The 17,321-nt window shown below is 43.3% G+C and overlaps 1 protein-coding gene across 8 annotated transcripts in view; it reads right to left on the reverse strand.

The window, feature by feature from the left end:
* huwe1 (HECT, UBA and WWE domain containing E3 ubiquitin protein ligase 1) overlaps window positions 1-17,321 on the reverse strand; it is a 53,261-nt gene that overhangs the window by 12,063 nt on the left and 23,877 nt on the right. For 5 of the 8 annotated variants that reach the window (XM_085345071.1, XM_085345069.1, XM_085345073.1 and 2 more), the window contains 30 exons: window positions 16,930-17,277; window positions 16,134-16,256; window positions 15,939-16,034; window positions 15,447-15,716; window positions 14,996-15,148; window positions 13,311-13,438; window positions 13,125-13,206; window positions 12,501-12,677; window positions 11,844-12,395; window positions 11,523-11,718; window positions 11,234-11,401; window positions 10,983-11,131; window positions 10,816-10,882; window positions 8,926-9,149; window positions 8,626-8,837; window positions 8,321-8,503; window positions 7,948-8,120; window positions 7,729-7,868; window positions 7,478-7,553; window positions 6,773-6,871; window positions 4,446-4,573; window positions 4,203-4,362; window positions 3,590-3,818; window positions 3,299-3,477; window positions 3,119-3,208; window positions 2,527-2,687; window positions 2,356-2,398; window positions 1,170-1,535; window positions 776-986; window positions 371-495 (listed from right to left, as the gene is read on the reverse strand). In XM_085345071.1, the coding sequence (XP_085201197.1) occupies window positions 371-495; window positions 776-986; window positions 1,170-1,535; window positions 2,356-2,398; window positions 2,527-2,687; window positions 3,119-3,208; window positions 3,299-3,477; window positions 3,590-3,818; window positions 4,203-4,362; window positions 4,446-4,573; window positions 6,773-6,871; window positions 7,478-7,553; window positions 7,729-7,868; window positions 7,948-8,120; window positions 8,321-8,503; window positions 8,626-8,837; window positions 8,926-9,149; window positions 10,816-10,882; window positions 10,983-11,131; window positions 11,234-11,401; window positions 11,523-11,718; window positions 11,844-12,395; window positions 12,501-12,677; window positions 13,125-13,206; window positions 13,311-13,438; window positions 14,996-15,148; window positions 15,447-15,716; window positions 15,939-16,034; window positions 16,134-16,256; window positions 16,930-17,277 (5,308 nt within the window). The remainder of the gene's footprint in view (window positions 1-370; window positions 496-775; window positions 987-1,169; window positions 1,536-2,355; window positions 2,399-2,526; window positions 2,688-3,118; window positions 3,209-3,298; window positions 3,478-3,589; window positions 3,819-4,202; window positions 4,363-4,445; window positions 4,574-6,772; window positions 6,872-7,477; window positions 7,554-7,728; window positions 7,869-7,947; window positions 8,121-8,320; window positions 8,504-8,625; window positions 8,838-8,925; window positions 9,150-10,815; window positions 10,883-10,982; window positions 11,132-11,233; window positions 11,402-11,522; window positions 11,719-11,843; window positions 12,396-12,500; window positions 12,678-13,124; window positions 13,207-13,310; window positions 13,439-14,995; window positions 15,149-15,446; window positions 15,717-15,938; window positions 16,035-16,133; window positions 16,257-16,929; window positions 17,278-17,321) is intronic. The other 3 variants (XM_085345074.1, XM_085345072.1, XM_085345070.1) reach the window with 2 other exon arrangements.

Raw genomic sequence — 17,321 nt, forward strand, 5'->3', positions numbered from 1 at the left:
ATTAAATAGAGGGTACAAAAGATTACCATCAACAAGGAGCAGCAGCAGCAAAAATCAGTATCTGACCAAATGTGAAATATGGTCACAAAAACAACCAGAACACAGTTTTTTGCAAAGCATTATAATTACTCCAGCAAAGATAGAAAAAAAATGTCAAAACTGTCATCAAATTATTGATATGTCTGAGGTAATCATAATGACTGTAATATGGCAAAAACATTATTGTGAAGTTAATGTTAACATGGACCTCTGACTACCATATTCTCATCAATTCATCCAAGTGAACATTTAAACCAAATGTAATCAAATCTCCTTCAGGTATTCCTGAGGCATGACAATTAACAATTGCAGAAGTAGCAGAGTACTTTACCTGCAAGTGGATCCTCCTCCTCATTGCTTGTAGAGGGAAGGGGCTCTTCCTGGATGGCCTGAGACTGGCTGTCAGCACTGTCACTCCTGGGCATAGTTTCCCCAGGAGATGAAACAGAAGTAGAGCTGCACATATTCAAAAAAAAACAAAAAAAAAAACAAAGCCTATCATTGCTATCAAAATTATGTGCACCATCTATTGATCTCAAAGTTCTAACTGCATGAGATGCCTTTTGAATCCTATGTGGAAATTTAACAAAAGGTTGGAACAATTTTAAAGATACGTATAGACCGTGATTTTTTTTCTGTCAAACTTCCTCAACATCAGTCCAAGAGGTTCAAATGGCAGAATATACTGCTTTTAAACAGAGACTTGGTCAGTAATGAACTTCTAGTTTCTACCCACCCAGTTTCTGCATCAGTTTGCCTGTCAGTCAGGCCACTTTCCCCACTTCCAGACAGCTCCTGAGAAAGCTGGGTGGGCTGGGCAGGGTTGGGGGCAGCTTCTTCCTGGGTGGCAGAGGCAGGGCTGCTGGTATCCATTGGTGACCCTTCCAGTTGTGACACACCAGCTGCTGCAGGCTCAGAGTTCTCTACAATGTCTGGACTTAGAGAGGCTGTGAAAAGAAAAGGGAGCTTATCATTCGGGCTAGGAAGTTATCTGATCATTTAATGCACTACATCTAAATTCCTTGGTTTCATTATGTGTTATGATAGCTTCTATACCATTATTTAAATTACAAATATGCTTCCTTACGGTTAGCCAGTCTGTATAAATAGAGTTTTCAAAGTTAGTCTACCTTCCCTGCCTTCATCCAACGTTCCTCCACCACCACCTCCGACTCTCTCACCGATTGCAGGTGCTGGGGACATTTCCATCTGAGATGCCTCCGCTTCACTGTTTGGCCTCTCGGCTGTCGACAAGGGTGGAAGGCCAGCCCCTGCCAAAGCAGCCAGTGAGCTAGCATGCGACTCAGCCAGTAAAAGGTCAGCTATTGGTTGGTGGACCTGCTGACTAATAGCAGTCTCCAGCGAGACTAAGGCCTGTTCATGAGGAGCAGGTGTGGTTGGAGTGACTTCTCCAGATGGTGGGGCAGTGAGGAAGCCCTCTGAAACCCTGGGTGGATCCAGACATGACACAGTACCACCCTGAGCCTGCTCACCCTCTGCAATATTCAAAGAAACACTTGTGTGAAGAAAAGGGACAGTTTAAATTATTTTTATTTGAATAGATTCAAGTCTTAAAAACAATTTACATATCTGACAATGCCTCAACATGACTGTTGCATCTTAATATCACTTTTCTGCTATATCTGCCAGCTACTTGTGCACGTGTTCCTGTTAAAAATATGTAATTACAGTAAACATTTTCCATTCACACAACTGCTTCCAAAAATTTTTCAAAACCCTTTCAAAAAGGTGTTAATAATATTCAAAAAAGGAAAATCAGGGCACAGATATGTCAGAAATAACACTGTGGTGATTAGCTGGTGAATAGCTATTTAACAGATGACAAAGGCCTCTGCTGAGGAAGGCAGTAAGTTGTATAGTTATCTCCTTAACGGGGTGCACAATCCTGATCCCCAACAACAACACAACTTACTACCTCACCACAGCACAGACAATAAAAATAATACACTGAACAAAAGATATACATGTTGTATATCAAAAATGTAAATATTTAGAATAAGGTTCTTAAAACAATGTAGCGGCAATAATTCTCAAAAAAAAAATTACGAGTTAAGAGATCATCTCCTATGAAACAAATGAAGATGTCGAGCTGGTATGGCGTTGCCATAAGAAAGACAGTAGACTGTATAGTTATCTCCCAGATCTGGTGTGATCCTAAAACTATACAAACTACTACCTCATCCCACAGCACGCACAGCAAGCTGGCCACTTGCCTCTGGGTTGTCCAATCCACATAGGTCAAGGAATTTAATATTAAAACAGAAACAAAAGCAAAATCTTTATAAATGTCAGTACCTGCTGTGTTCTCTGCACCATTAACCGTCCCCAATCCAGAACCCTGTGGACACAAAATGCTGATGTTAGGAAAAACAAAACAAAACAAAACATGAGTGTATCTACCAAAAATGCATGCACTATTGTATCTGAAAATACATCCTTGTGCACAGACTGCAATCATCTGCTCACCTGCAGGCTCTGTTCTCTGGCCTGTTCTGCTCCAGAGGCCCTCCTTTCATTCTGTTTGGACTCTTCCTCCTCAGCTAGCTGCCGCCTTCTCTTCTCTCTGCGCTCTTCCAATTCCTCATCTCGCAGACTTTCCAGATGCTGCAGGATAGGCACCTTAACCACTAAAAGCAGATGGGGGCATTCAAATCAAAATAGTTTTCAATTTAAACTCAAAAGGTTTGTGAAATGTCACCAAGTCAAAGTAATTTTTGGTCAAGTTACTAAAACATTTTGTTTTTCACTGGTCACCAAAAAAATGTAATGAATTCTAACCATCTCACTAAAAATCAGATCACAACTATGTGAACTGCTGTCTTTAAATAAAATGCAATAAAAAGCCTATATGCTAACTATAGATTTGTCTGAAATTAACAGGGAATGTCCAACCACTTGACTACCATATCCAAATTATTCATGGTCCAGTTCTCAGGAATATAAATATTTTCTGAAGGTACCAAAAAGATGACACACACAATAAATAAAAGAAGTCATAAAATGTTTTCATTAATCATATGACTACCTTACTACCACTGAAAAGAAACCTCTAGTTTACCTGCAACACAGTCGTGCATACTCTCTGCATCCAGCACTTTGCACTCATCTGTCCATCTAGTCAAGGCAGTAGGAATGCTAGAGAGGGTCCCTAAAGAAACAAAAGGATAAAAATGTTACGCATTTAGGTTAATAATAAACCCGACCCCTACAATGCGCTGAAGTCTATGGTAATATATACCCGCTTGACCTCCAGTACTGCTCTGCTCATGGAAGAAGTCGTCCAATAACTCATCATCAGAACGAGCTATGATATGCACATCCTCATTTCCAACCAAAAGGCGGGCGCGACCACGTGATTGTAAAGGCAGAGAACTGGAAAGCTGTAAAATGTCTGCTGCTGCACTGGGACCTAGAAGTCTGAAGAAGAAAGAAAAGAAGGAAATGCCTTTTTAATGTTCAGGCAGACAAAGAAAGCTGGTGTAAAACAGGAGCTGCTTAATAGAGCCACATAAACAAACATGGTTTCAACCTTTGTAAGATAAGTGGAGGGTTGGGCTGACGGTTATGAGGGTAGTGGACATGGATTGTGTGTCCACTGTTGGCAGTGAGCTGACGTAGTGTTCGCTGGCTGCGGCCCATGCCCTGCGCCAAGCGGCTGCTAGTGCCTGCCACACCTAGGGTGAGGGATCCGTGGTCAGCATGACGCACCATCAGTGGGTGGGAGCTAGGGATGTTGCCTGGGGAAGGAGGGATGTCAGCTGATAGAGAAAAACAGAACACAGCACGCAGACATTAGGGAGAAACCTCTAGCATAAACCTAAAAACGTTCATGAAAAGTAAAATTTATTTAAATACATTTTCTGTATCTTATGATTTGTTATTTTTAACAAGCTACTGAACAGGACCACTTAGTAGAGCTAAACATTTTGGTATCAGCACAACGGGTATAATTATTATTCTGCATACTGGTGGTTTTTGCAAGAAAAATCAGTACGTGTATCAAACTGAAGCTTTTCTGTTAATCAGGAAGCTCAATTTTATACCAAAAAAATAAAAATAGATTTGCTTAGAAAGGACTCCTTTGGGATTAAGGGCGTGAAAACTACGTGACCTTACAAAAACTATCAGATTATCCCGCTTACCATTGTTGGAGAACATGTTGTCAAACTCTATGATGAGGTCATCATCCCTGTCAAACCTTTCAAAGCGAATGTGTGGTGCAGCATTGATATCAGGGAAGTCTTCGTCCAACTCCATCTCCGAACCTTCATCATCATCATCCTCATCTCCTTCTTCATCATCCTTAACAAATGGTACAGGAAATAAATCTTAAACATAAAGAAAAATCAAGGTTTTTTAACGAGCTTCACTGCATTAACCCCTACCTGATCTTCCTCCTCCTCTTCTTCCTCTTCCTCCTCTTCATCTTGGCTGTCTTCATCATCATTGCTGCCACTAGAATCCTCCTCCTGTGTGTGCTCCTCATCCTCTGGTTCTAAGATGTTCATGGAGTCTGATGGAAGAGCCCGTCAATACTTTACATGTACATCTCAACAAATAACAGAACAATAGTGTTCCCTTTCAGTCAATTCACTCAGTACAACACATAAGTATGAGATATCACACCCCACGTGTCCTAGCTAGAGAAACCTTTATTCACTCCTTAAAGGCACACAGATGACCTGTGATGACATGTGCATGACCCTGCCTGCACATATACCCCTTTACATCAGTCATCCCTCAGCTGTTATGCTCTTCACCTCGCTAAAACAATTCTGCATAGTTGCAGCTTGCTGCTGCTTGTTAGCTCTGTTGTCTGCTGCTTGAAGTTAGCTTAACTGCCCCTGGTGGTGCTAGCCATGTTCCCAGAATTTGTCTCCAAGCTAACCGCATCATGGAAACGCGTCACTGTGCATTACTATTGACAGTACATAGAGCTGGAAGGCGCTGAGGAGGCTGGCTTTGTTAACCCACCTCCTATGGAGTCTTCCCTGGCTGATTACCTGGCCCTGTCCCACAACCATCGTGTCGGTGACCCTGCAACTCTGCTGTCCAAGCACTGCAGATTCTCCGCATCGCAGTTGAACAAGATCTATCATGCTCAGGCTGGCACTGTCCGCGTCATGAGCCCCGTCACTATGCTCTAGACCATAGGTGTCAAACTCTGGCCCGTGGGCCAGATTTGGCCCGCAGCCTAATTACAATTGGCCCGCGAAGCCATACCAAATTACTATTAGAGCTGGCCTACTAGTATTATACAGCTAATATATATATTGTTTAGTATTAAGCTTTGCTTGTTCCATATTCAGTTTTTCAGCAAAACTTGTTTGAGTCCATAAGAAGAGATTCATTCTTAAATCTGGAGGAAGATTTTTTTTTTCCATAAATATTAACGTTAGCCCGCGACCTTGTTCCAGTTTTGAATTTTGGCCCACTGTGTATTTGAGTTTGACACCCTTGCTCTAGACGTTATAGGCGATGTGCCTGGGAGAGCTAGAGTCGCTGGTTCCTGCAGACAGCCCACTGACACCTCTCCTTAACAAGGTCAAGTCAAATGTGCCTCCTAACAAATGCGCAGAGTCATCGTTAGCCCCCCTCAGAAAGAGGGGCGTCCGCATCCTAGCTCATCTATATGACTGGGCTCTTGTCGCTTGCTCCAGAGCGACACAGCTGTCACTGAGTTTCTCTATGAACTTTCAAAAACACCTCACTCTGTTATCAAAGAACCAGGGATTAAGTTAAGTAACCCAACACTAATCGACATTTAGCAGATTTCTTTCCTCGGTTTGGAAATATGCTAGCTTTCCAGTCACACACATTTGTCGCAGCACATAGTGGCTTTGTTTCATTGCAGCCTCGCTCAGTTTCAGCTCATATGCAGACTACATTTCCAAATGATACTATGGTTTTTGGGCATGATGGCATCTATGATCACGACTAGGACTGTTATAGATCCACAAGCTCTATTGTGGATGTTTTGACATTACTTAAGGAGCTGCTGGATAAGGCCCTTTCGTTTTCTACAATTAAGGTTTATAAGGTTTATATTTAAGCTGGGGTTCACCAGCTGAGACCCATGGTTAGGTCCAGTGTCGCTGAATGGGACTTGTCTTTGGTGCTAGAAGCCCTTTGCTGCCCCCCCTTTGAACCCGTTGAGTATGTGAAATTTCTTTCATATAAAAGACTGCATTGCTTTTCGCTTTGGTTTCTGACCTTCATGCTCCGTCTGTGCATCCCTCCTGCACACAGTTCTCTCCTGATGGCTTCAAAATCATATTGTGCCTAAATGCCAAAGGTCATTCCTGCAGCTTACAGCTCAATGGAATTTCAGCTTCTGCTCCATTTCTTTTGCATCTAAGGAGCAGAGGAAGATGCATTTTGTGCGCAGTGCATGTGCTACATACCGACATTGAGTGCACTCAGAATGTGCGTTTATGTGACCAGTTGTTTGTCTGCTTTGCTAATCCAGCCAGGAGGTAGAGCTCTGTCTAAACAGCGACTGTCTCACTGGATTATAGAAGCTATATCACTGGCGTACCAAGGGTCTCGCTTTGCCCCCGGGCTGCGAGAGCTCATTCCACCAGGGGAATGGCAACATTCCCCAGGTCACACAGGGGCGTGATATCTCGTACTTATGTGTTGTACCGAGTGAATCGACTGAACGGGAACAGAAGTTATATCTATAACTGTTCATTTTATCAAAATGTTGTACCTTCCCGGTTGGCCTGAAGAGTTGATGCTTGGCTAATATTGGAGGGGGCTTCATCCATCAACACGTCCTCTTGCGATTCATCTTCACCACTGCGTCCAACTAATCAACAGAACAAACAAATGCTACATCAGCTCTGGGCTGTTCTGCCTGTTTGTAATCAAGAGTGAACTCAGTTTGAAATCATACATAATTATAAATAAATAAATAAATAAATAAATAAATAACACTGCTTGTGCTTCAATGGTAAATGGTCTGTATTTATATAGCGCTTTACTAGTCCCTAAGGACCCCAAAGCGCTTTACATATCCAGTCATCCACCCATCCACACACACATCCACACACTGGTGATGTCTAGCTACATTGTAGCCACAGCCACCCTGGGGCGCACTGACAGAGGCAAGGCTGCCGGACACTGGCGCCACCAGGCCCTCTGACCACCACCAGTAGGCAATGGGTGAAGTGTCTTGCCCAAGGACACAACGACTGAGACTGTCAGAGCCGGGGCTCGAACCTGCAACCTTCCAATTACAAGGCGAACTCCCAACTCTTGAGCCACAATCGCCCCAATGCTTCAATGCACTGACTTGTTTCCTACACCTATTACAGAAAGGTTAAGTTATCACAAGCAGTGCAGAGAACTGCTCCATACTTTTCATTGCCCAGCAACACTCACTGTCACCCCTGAAATGAATCCAGTTGCCTACCTATAATTGTGCTGTTGACAGTGCCAGCATCTCTCTCCAACAGCTCATCAATCAGATCCACCAACTCATTCTCTACCTGCATGGAAAGGAAATGATATACACAGTCAGCCTTCACATGGTGCACAAAATGAATGGGTATCCACACACTTATGTGCTGACCTTTAATTACAAATGTTACAGATCAGGGGATCTGAGTGTAGTTTGAGCTATTGTGTGCGTTGTGTGTAATGCAATGTTAATACATTATTTACCTGCATAGCCTGTGTGCTAAGAACCTCTGGCTGGCCAGCAATGACCACTGCATCTCCCTCAGTTTCTCCATCCATCAGATCAGTGTCTGTTCCTTGGACCCTGTGGCTGCCATCCACTGGCTCTGCCTCACCTGACTCTCCTACAACAGATGGCCCACATGAGCATCATACATTTGAAAAGTAGGCTATTAAAGCATTTCATCTGTCTCATGTGGATACCTTGGTCCTGAGTGTTGCTGTTGCTGTCCCTGGCAGTGCCCACAGGGTCGTGTTCAGTCTTGTTCTTGCTGGAGCCTCCCTTGCCCCCAAAGAGACTGCTAGGCTGGTTAACAATTCGTGAGAGAGTTTCCAGTGGCTTCAAGGCAGCATTCACTGTGTTGGCCATGTTGGGACTAAAGCAAAGGACACAAAGGGAAAATAAGGAGCCCTTTCAGATTAATTTCTTTAGTATTAATAACTGCTGAAAAACCAACTTGATTCTGAAACAGAACTACTCACAAAAATGTATTATGACAGAAGTGAACCTAAGTTATATGAGTAGTAACTGGTAAACCAGATAACTACTGGCTAATTTTTCAGGCTAATCTTATACCTGGACAAATCCAAGCTGTGTGGCACACGTGCCAAGTCATTGACCAGTCCTTTTTTAAGGAAGAGCCTTATAATGTTGTTCATGCCGTTATGTTGCGTCTTGGCTGCTGCTGTGCTATAGAAACTGGATGTTGAAGGGCATGACTCCATGATGGTGCTAATGATACACATCACTGCCTGAAGCCTGTAAAATAGGTTTGCCAAGATGAGAGAAAATGGGTTGGCATAGATTTAGAAAAAACAAACAACAACAATAACAAAACCCCACACACAGTCAGGGTTGTATGACATTTCTATTCCATTTACCTGGCATGTTTTTCAGCACCTTCTGGCATCGCTAGGGCTCGACTTAGGGCAGCCTTTACCTCATTCACTAAGGACACCTGGGCATCAGTGCCTGTTCCAGCAGCTGCTAGGCTGGCTAGAAAAAGACGTGCCAATGCTGGGGTGTCCTTGTCCTCTGAGTTCTGGGTGTGAGGCAGCAAGTGGTCGAGCACAAAGGCTAGGACACTGCAATCCTGTTAGGATACATGCATGTCAAAATGAGTTGAGAGGCTTGAGAATACAATGTGTGAATGGCTGAGAAGAGTTTGTTCAGCTACCCACCTCCTTAATGAGCTCAGACTGCCCAGCTGTATAACAGTAGGAAGCGATTAGCGTGGCGATTCCCACGTAGGAGCGCACTAGCTCAGCCAGTAGTCTCAGGATGGTAGAAGTAGGCATGAGAGGTTTGCTTGCCTTGACCTTAGCTGCTTTACTCTCATCTGAAGTGGTACCCTTCTCTCCCTCCTGCTCCTTCTTCTCTTCCCGCATTTCTTCTGGTGTGGAGGCTGAGGAAGTTAGCATAACACAATAAGTTATGCCTTGTATAAAACTGAACTCACTTAACGGCGTCCAGTGGACGGTCTGTGTATTCAACCCCACCTCTGGCGCCGGTGTCCACCTCTCAATTTTAAATTCATGTAGACACTGAGGGTTCTCAGTGTCTACACTGAGGGGCCGTGCTAACACCTGCTGCTCTCTGGCAGCAGCACCATGCTCTCCCGTGTTTTAAGTGCACCTTAGAACAACACGCAGCAACACTACACATGAGCGAGACAACACTACACATGAGCGAGAGGAGGGAGGTTTGGGGTCTTCACACACCCCTGTTCTCTGCTGGCCATCGAGGCGGGGGGGCTGGGAGGAGGTGTTGGTCGTCCGATTGGGATCTGGGATGCGGGGCCTCTCTGCTGCTGCGGAGCCTGGGGCTGTCTGCTTGCCTCCACCCCGGGGGAAAGGGTAACATCTCCTGGGTCTAGGTGCCGTTTCCCCCTCCAGGGGTGAGGGTACCTGGACCCGGGGTATAGAGTTTGTTTGGGGAGTGTGATTGTGTGTACAGTGTCCATGTATGTCTATCCCTACGTTGAGTCAGTGCTGAGTATTTGTATATGTGTGCATGAGGGTGGGAATGCATGTTTGTGTCTGTGTGTGCCTGTTTGTCTGTGTCTATAGGTCAGGTCGGGTCTTAGACTCCACCTCTCTGGGAACTCCCAGGCCCTCCAAAGGCCTATCTCCCACTGCAGCCCCCTCTGGCTTCTGCTCCGTGGCTACTAGGTGACCCCTCATCTGGGGCTCTCAGTTCTTCCTAGGAGGGTGGCACGGATGCCCCTCCGGTGGTCCTCCTTGGGCTCTCGCACTCTGGGGCCTCTGGATGTCTGGAGGCTGGATCTCCATGCCTGCTTCATGCCCTGGGGGACGGGGCTATGGCTCTCTACATCCTCTAGCAGACCATTACATGGGGAAACCTTTTGAATACAAGCGCGCTGATCCACACAGGTGTGCACACGGGTGTTCACTGTTCATAGACATAAACTACACCTCTATTGGCTGCTATTTCCAAGCACATTATGCGCTGTCGGTCCTGCTTGCTGCACAACAACATTCAATATTTAGTGTTTACTGCTGTTTACACTTAGCTAGATTAAGATGATAGTGTTGTGTTTAGTATGTTGCTCTGTTTTTTTTTTTGCTTGTTTTTTCTTCTTTTTCTCTCAACAGGTGATCCAGGAGATTTTTTTCTCCTGTTTCTCTTTTTAAGTGCCCTTTCTCACTGTCCCTCTTCCCTTCTGTTTTTCTTTCCCTTCATCTTTCTTTCTCCCTTTCCTATCCCTCAGTCATGTCTGTCCCATCTGTAACAAGTGAAAATAAAATAAAATAAACAATAACAACAAAGGTTGATCAAATGGACCAATACGGCAAGGCCGTGATGATCCATTTGGCAAAGTAAATCCGTTGGGTATCCTTGTTGGTCTTCAGACAACAATTCTGACGGCTAAAGAACCAAATGGGACAGGCAAAAAAAAACAAAAAAAAAAAACAACTGAACTCACAAGAAGTGAGTTCACAGTGAAGTTCACCGAATTCACATGAGGCAATGTTTCAGCCCTGCGATTTATTTTGCACTTAAAATAAGAAAACTCTCTATTCGCAGGTGTTAAGAGCTTTTAGTCTCACCTTCTCCTTGTGGTGTACCAGACTGGGAAGACTCTGCAACGCCTCCATCAGCAGCAAATACTTGACTCTGAAAAGAAGAAATGGTTTTATTATCAACTTAGAAACAGATACAAATGGCACACTCCAGTGCACATGCACAATAGGATTATATGTCACTGAAGACTCACGTTGATATGGAATGCAGACTGGGAGTCAAAGTCACTTCCTTGACGGGTGAGCCGATACTGCTGGTAAACATCATCACCAACATCCTGCAAAATCTGGCAAAGGTCTTGACCACCGGGTACAGCTGCTGCACGTTCTTCTGGACGCTCGGCTGAGACACACACAAATGCATTAATACCCGAAATGTTCAAACGACTTTTGGTGCAAATTACACAAAAATTTCTCAAGTCAATATCTTGTTAAAATGTCTTACGTTCTTCAGGAGCATGGTAGGCAGCCAAAGCATTAAGCATGTCATAGATGACCTCTTTGATGGTGTCAGGGATCGGTGGTAATGGTGATAGTTTCAGAGGAGTGGTCTTCACCAGCTGCACAGCATTAGGTCCCTTAATTCGAAGGTTCTCAAACTCATCGTCAGAAGCTGGAGGAAAAAGAATGTATGCAAAGAACATATATTACAGGAAGCAATGTGTATTATAGCTCAATTATTTTTAATTTACTTAAAAAGAAACTTCACATATTGGAGAAGTTTGCACACTTACTGGTGCCAGCTCCACGAGGTGCAGGTAGAGCAATGCGGATACAGTTGCTAGCAGTTTCAGTAAAACATTCAGGGTTACGGCAGGCAGCCGGCCCCAGGACACGAAGCACATAATTGATTTCTCTGGAACCAAGGCTGCCTGATACTACTCCTGATGTGGTACTACCTGCTCCACTTGTTACTGCTGATCTCACCACCTGTTACAACAAAAATTGGCTTATGTTATTAGACAATATAGTTTAAATGATGCTATAGTTTAAATACCAGAAGCTTTTAAACATGTTGAGTTTTATTTAAAGTTTCAGTATGAAACTAGATTTACCTTCTCCATGGTGTGTCGCAGTGTGGCTGGATCTTCTATGATGTGTCTGAACAACAGAGTAACCAGTGGTGTGAAGCCATTGAAGCCAGAGCTCTGTGTCAACCCCAAAATCATCCGTGTGCTCTTCAGCTCAGCAAACATCATTGCATAGTGGTGATTGCGTGTGAGGCGCAAACAGAGACGCAGTGTAGCATGAAGGGTGTCTGGGTCCACAGGGACACTAATCATACTGACACAGGCCCGAATAAGAACGGTGGTCATGTCCTCAGTTAGGCCTTGCACAACAATATCAGATCCCTGAGAGTAGTCAGACTCCAGGGAAGATGAGGGGCCAGATGTCGCCTCCTTCAGCTGGCTGGTATCATCCTTAGGAGCGTTCATCTCCACTGCTGTTCCCGAATCTAAATCGCTCTGGCTTTCTTCCACTTTGCCCCGGTCGCTCTCCTCTCGCTCAGAATCCGTAACACTACCAGTTTTGGAAGGCTTGGGGATGCGAGGCACTTTCTGAAGAGTGAGCATAACTGGCCTCCTATTACCGGTCTCTTCATTTACCTGCCCAATAAAGTTGTGTTAGAAAAGGGAACCAGCCAAGTCTATTAACACAATTAACCTTAAAAAGGGATATTCTCTGGAAAAATATAAAAGGAATATGTATACCTGCACCATGGTGTTAAACTGCACAGTGTATCTCCGCCGTCCAGCTGTGAAGCGGACACTGCTCTCTCCAGCCCTCCATGCTGAATCAATGGTACTGTTGTTGGAAGCACTGTAGCTGCACCAACGGCCTGAGCGGTCATCAAACCATCGCCAGTTATTCCCATTTGGCTGCAAATACTAGAAGGCAACCAAGACAAATTGTTCATAACTGTACAAGAGAGATGTAGCAGAATAACACAAATACCCTCCAACAAAGTTTATGCAAGAAATCTTGATATAAATTTAAAAACAAACAAACTCAACAACTTAAATCAGTATTTGTGGATAAAGGTTTGTACAGGATTACATACATGTTGTCCAATTCCTATACACTCATTACCTGTAAAAATACCTTTGTGTATAGTTATAGCTAATTCTACACAAGACTCTAATAAAGAAATCCAAGAGTAATCAATATGTATACAAGCAAAATGCTGCTCTTCCCCCCACCCTTACCCTCATATATACTCATTTTTATTGCTGTGCCAAGGCTGATCTTTTCATTTTTTACTTCACTCCTATAATTTGTAGCTGTGTTTTTTACATTTTGTTTTGGCTTTGTGTTGTTGTTGTTGTTTTTTTTACCTTGTTCATTTGTTCCCGGCGCTTTGAAGAGACTGCCATCTTTTCATAGAAATCAATGATCAACAGCACTGGTGTGATCCATCTGCAGAAAAAAGTCATCACAAAAACATATCAGCGCTATGATGATGAAAAGCTGGTGTCATATTTGCAAGTGATAAGATCTTTGTAGGGGTGTGCAAAACTCACTTCGGTGTCTGGATGTCTTTGTGTTCTTTAGCTGCTTGCAGACAAGGCTGCACAACCTCGAGCAGCTTTATGAGCAAATCAAGAATTCCACTGTTCTCAATCACTCTGGCACCCAGCAGCTTTAGTTCCTACAGAAAACGAAAACAAGTAATTCCATGAGATGCATAGGTAATCAGCGACACTTCATTTGTCTACTCAAACCCTTATAAGATTTCAACATTACTGTTCAGACTCATCTTAAGGTGTACAAAGGACTTAAGGACACTGTGCATACCCTTCCCTGGTTCACTTCAGATGAACTGGGGCACAGTGTGCATGTTGCATGATTTGTAGCCGCACCAAAGCGTGAAACTGTAATGCTTCCTCTATGACAAATTGCTGTTTGTATGTGGCGCTATAAAAGGTACATGAGAGGACAATGTGTCATGTCTTCCAAAATATGCCTCGATTTGATGTAGAGAAAAAAAATTCATGAATTCATCAAACTCTTTGTGCTTTTCAACAATCACTGTGCATGAAGTACAGAGAGTGAGAGGATGAGGAAAAATGAGTCTGAACTCTCAGACATAGTGAAGCACACTATAAAAACAATCTTGCCTAGTCTCAGAACTTCCTCCTAATCTATTTAAACAAAAGAAAGAAAGAAAAACGTGTACATAAATGCCGCCGCAACTTAGTACTTGGTAAAAACACTTTTGTAACATGGACAGCCCCCCAAAAGAACAAAAACAAAATAATATTCTTGGAACGGTCCTATAACCTCGGCCCACGTTCCTTTTCCAAGTGTCTCTTATTCCTGGAAGCATTGCACAAGCACAACCGTTTTGTCTCTAAAAATCCTCCCTAAAAACATCATTCCCAAAGCATAATGATGCACTCAATCTGTGTCACTGTAAGGATAGTATTATGGGTTTTTTTTTTGTGGAATGGTATTACCTAAGATTACATTATCTATGTTTTGTTTCACTTTAATGAAGTGTGATTCATAAACACAAAATCTGAAATGTGGCAAGAGTTCAATCTTTATGTTGTGTGAAAGACGAATTTGCTGGCATTTGCCTTTCATTGAGGAGTCATGCCCGTGTGACTACTATACCATAAATGTTTTAATGGTGGAATGCTCTAACCAATGGTTGTCATCCAATACATTTTTCATCCATATTCATTCATAAAGGAACTTTGGATTAATATTCAGTGGCCACTGGGGCTTGGGTTGTTTTTGGTAGTGGTGGTTGCTTCCTTCATTTAAAAATGAATGAGCCTACTGTGCCTTAGGATAATTAAATACTGCAAAAATGTATTTCTATCCTTGCCCAGATCTGTGCCTAGAGATAATCTAATCTTGCAGGTCTCTCAACGTAATGGATTGCTTTTCACTTACATAAACCATTAAACTGAGGTTTTCCATAACAAGGTGTGCCTTTTCCAATTCTGTCCAATGAATTCACTTAGGCGCACGTCTTCTTCAATCCAGTTTAAGAAATACTTAAAGACCATATGGTGTTAAAGTGTAAAAATGCTTCTGTAATTGGAATTTCTGCCATTTTCAAATAAAACATTTGTAGCAAAGAATTGATTAAGGAGTCTGTAATAATCCAAAATGTAGAAACCTTAAGCGGGCCTAACACTTTTCAAATGCACTGTATGGATAAACATTCTATGACAAGAACCTAAAATTCTGGTACCTCAAAGAGCAGCGTGAGCAGCAGAATTCGTGTTGCCAGCTTGGAGGCCTGGGGCAGTGTGGCCATCTGCCTGGTCCACTCAGACACCGTCTTTGTGTCACTGGTAGTCAGCGGCTCAGCTGCTTTGATCAGCACGTCTGCTGCCTCCCACACCTACACACAACATGTCAACAATCAGGCTTATACAAGTGTACAAATGGCTATTGTTAGGGTCACTATGATGCTTAACTTTTCTTTTTTAAAAGAAGTGACGACAATCACATCTTTCAAATGTACAGAGGTGCTTATGAACTGCATTACTGCCTTACCTGCATTCAAAATGTACTAACAACATTCCACCTGAGAAGGTTCAAAGTAAGAGACTTGCCTACCTTTTTCAAGTCCATGAAAAACCTGCATTTTAAATTTAAATAAACTTGTAGAGCAGGCTACAGTATTAACATCTACTGACCTGTTGGACAACTTGACCAAGGATGAGATCCCTGTATTCAGGGCCACTTCTCTTTATGGCAGTCATTAGCAGGTCGCACAGTCGGTAGACTGTGTCAGGTAGCTCATCCAAAAGATGGAAGCAGCCAGGCAGCATGGTGTCAGTGAAGGCATGTAGCTCCTGGGGGTCCAGTGGCTCAGCCTCCATGAAGCGCTCCAAGCATCGTGCCTCCTCCTCTTCTGCCCGTTCCCTGGCTCTTCTGTCCTCCTCCTCTCGCCGTCGTGCTGCTTCCTAAAGGAGACACACCAACGATCAACAGTTATTTAGCTAAACAGTAAACTAATCCTTCATTCAGTTTCAATGAACAAAAAATGTTTTACACTAGGCAAGGCAAGGCAAGTTTATTTGTATAGCACAATTCAACAACAAGGTGATTCAAAGTGCTTTACAGAGACATTAGAAACAAAAACAAATAAAAAGCACTACGCTTTTTTCTCGAAAAAAGAAACACACCTCAGGAGAGTCGGAGCGCTGCTCCATGCTAACCTCTTGCCCGAGTGACATGGCAATTGCTCTCATCATCTGGTCTTCTTCGGACATAGTTAGATCCTAGATGGAATAAGAGCAACAATGTTAGCTACCCAAGTCTCTCTCAAACATTGTAAAGGACTAAAGTACTGTGTGTGTGTTTTTGTGTATAAAGCTTACTCTTACTGCTCCACCAAGAAGTGGAGGAGGGTGTGTAAGGAGGTACTCGGTGGCCTGCTCCATGGTGCTGGTGTTCAGTAGAGCCTCCATGGCATGTTCTCTTGAGAAACCCATATCCATCAGCTGGAACACCACACCACAGAAAGACAGAGAGAGATGAGGTTGTGAAAAAAGAAACTATAAAAGGACGTTACATAACAATGTCACATAAGTGAGTGATAGCAAACTAGTTTGCATGCTGAAGGAAAAAAAAAAGTCATTCTTTCTGAAACATGACAGAGGCCTCTATAAATTCTCTCTCTAATCTCTCTCAAGCCCCCAAACAAACCTTGTCCCAACACTATTATTATAGCACTGAAATTTGTCTCTCAAGTCCTTATTTTTTTCTTCAATATGACTCTTTCCTTCATTTCCTTACTCTCTCCAAGTTGTTTCTCAATTTCTCCCTTTCTCTGGCTGCAGGGTGGTGGTGGTGGTGTTACATTTCCTAAACCCAGAATCATCGGCATCTAGATATAAAATTACGCAGTTAACCTGTACTCTCACATCTACCTGCAGCACTAGCATAACAAGCTAAAAAAAATATTGCTGCTGGAATAATGTTATATAATGGAATAATGTTACATCAGACAACTTATGAAAAACAAACCAAAAAAATATCTGTCACTACAGTGAGAAGTTCCACATATTTTGAGTTGGTAGATTTTTACACCAAATGCCCTTCCTGAGGCAGTCCCCCAAACTGTGACTAAAATCAGGTGAGAAAGATCAATTTGCCACAGCTTTCCCTACATACCTGTGTTAGCTGAGCCTGGTTAACTTGGGGCTCGCGGCGAGGCGTAGAATTGGTAGAATCATCAGCTGGTCCTCCTGTTGGCCCTCCAGAAGTTGATCCACTCACTGGCGGTGCCTCTCCACTTGATGAAGATGCTCCTGGAGTCGTGCCAGGTCCCAACGAACCGGCAGAGGTTCCCTCATCATCTGGGCGCACTGTTCCCTCCCTCTCTTTTGCCAGGCGCTCCTGAATAACAGGCTCCCCTCTTAGTATGTGGCAGAGAATAGCCAACATGGATTCAGCCATCCTACCCCCATACACCTTCAGTGGCTTCCGATTCCACAGATTGCGAATGCAGCTGAATGCAGCCTTTATGAAAGAGAAACTGTGTTACAATAATAAAACACCAACAG

This window comes from Diplotaxodon limnothrissa, linkage group LG20 (assembly GCF_057381915.1).
Source record: "Diplotaxodon limnothrissa isolate DT_005_m linkage group LG20, D_limnothrissa_male_GT1.1, whole genome shotgun sequence".
NCBI lineage: Eukaryota > Metazoa > Chordata > Actinopteri > Cichliformes > Cichlidae > Diplotaxodon > Diplotaxodon limnothrissa.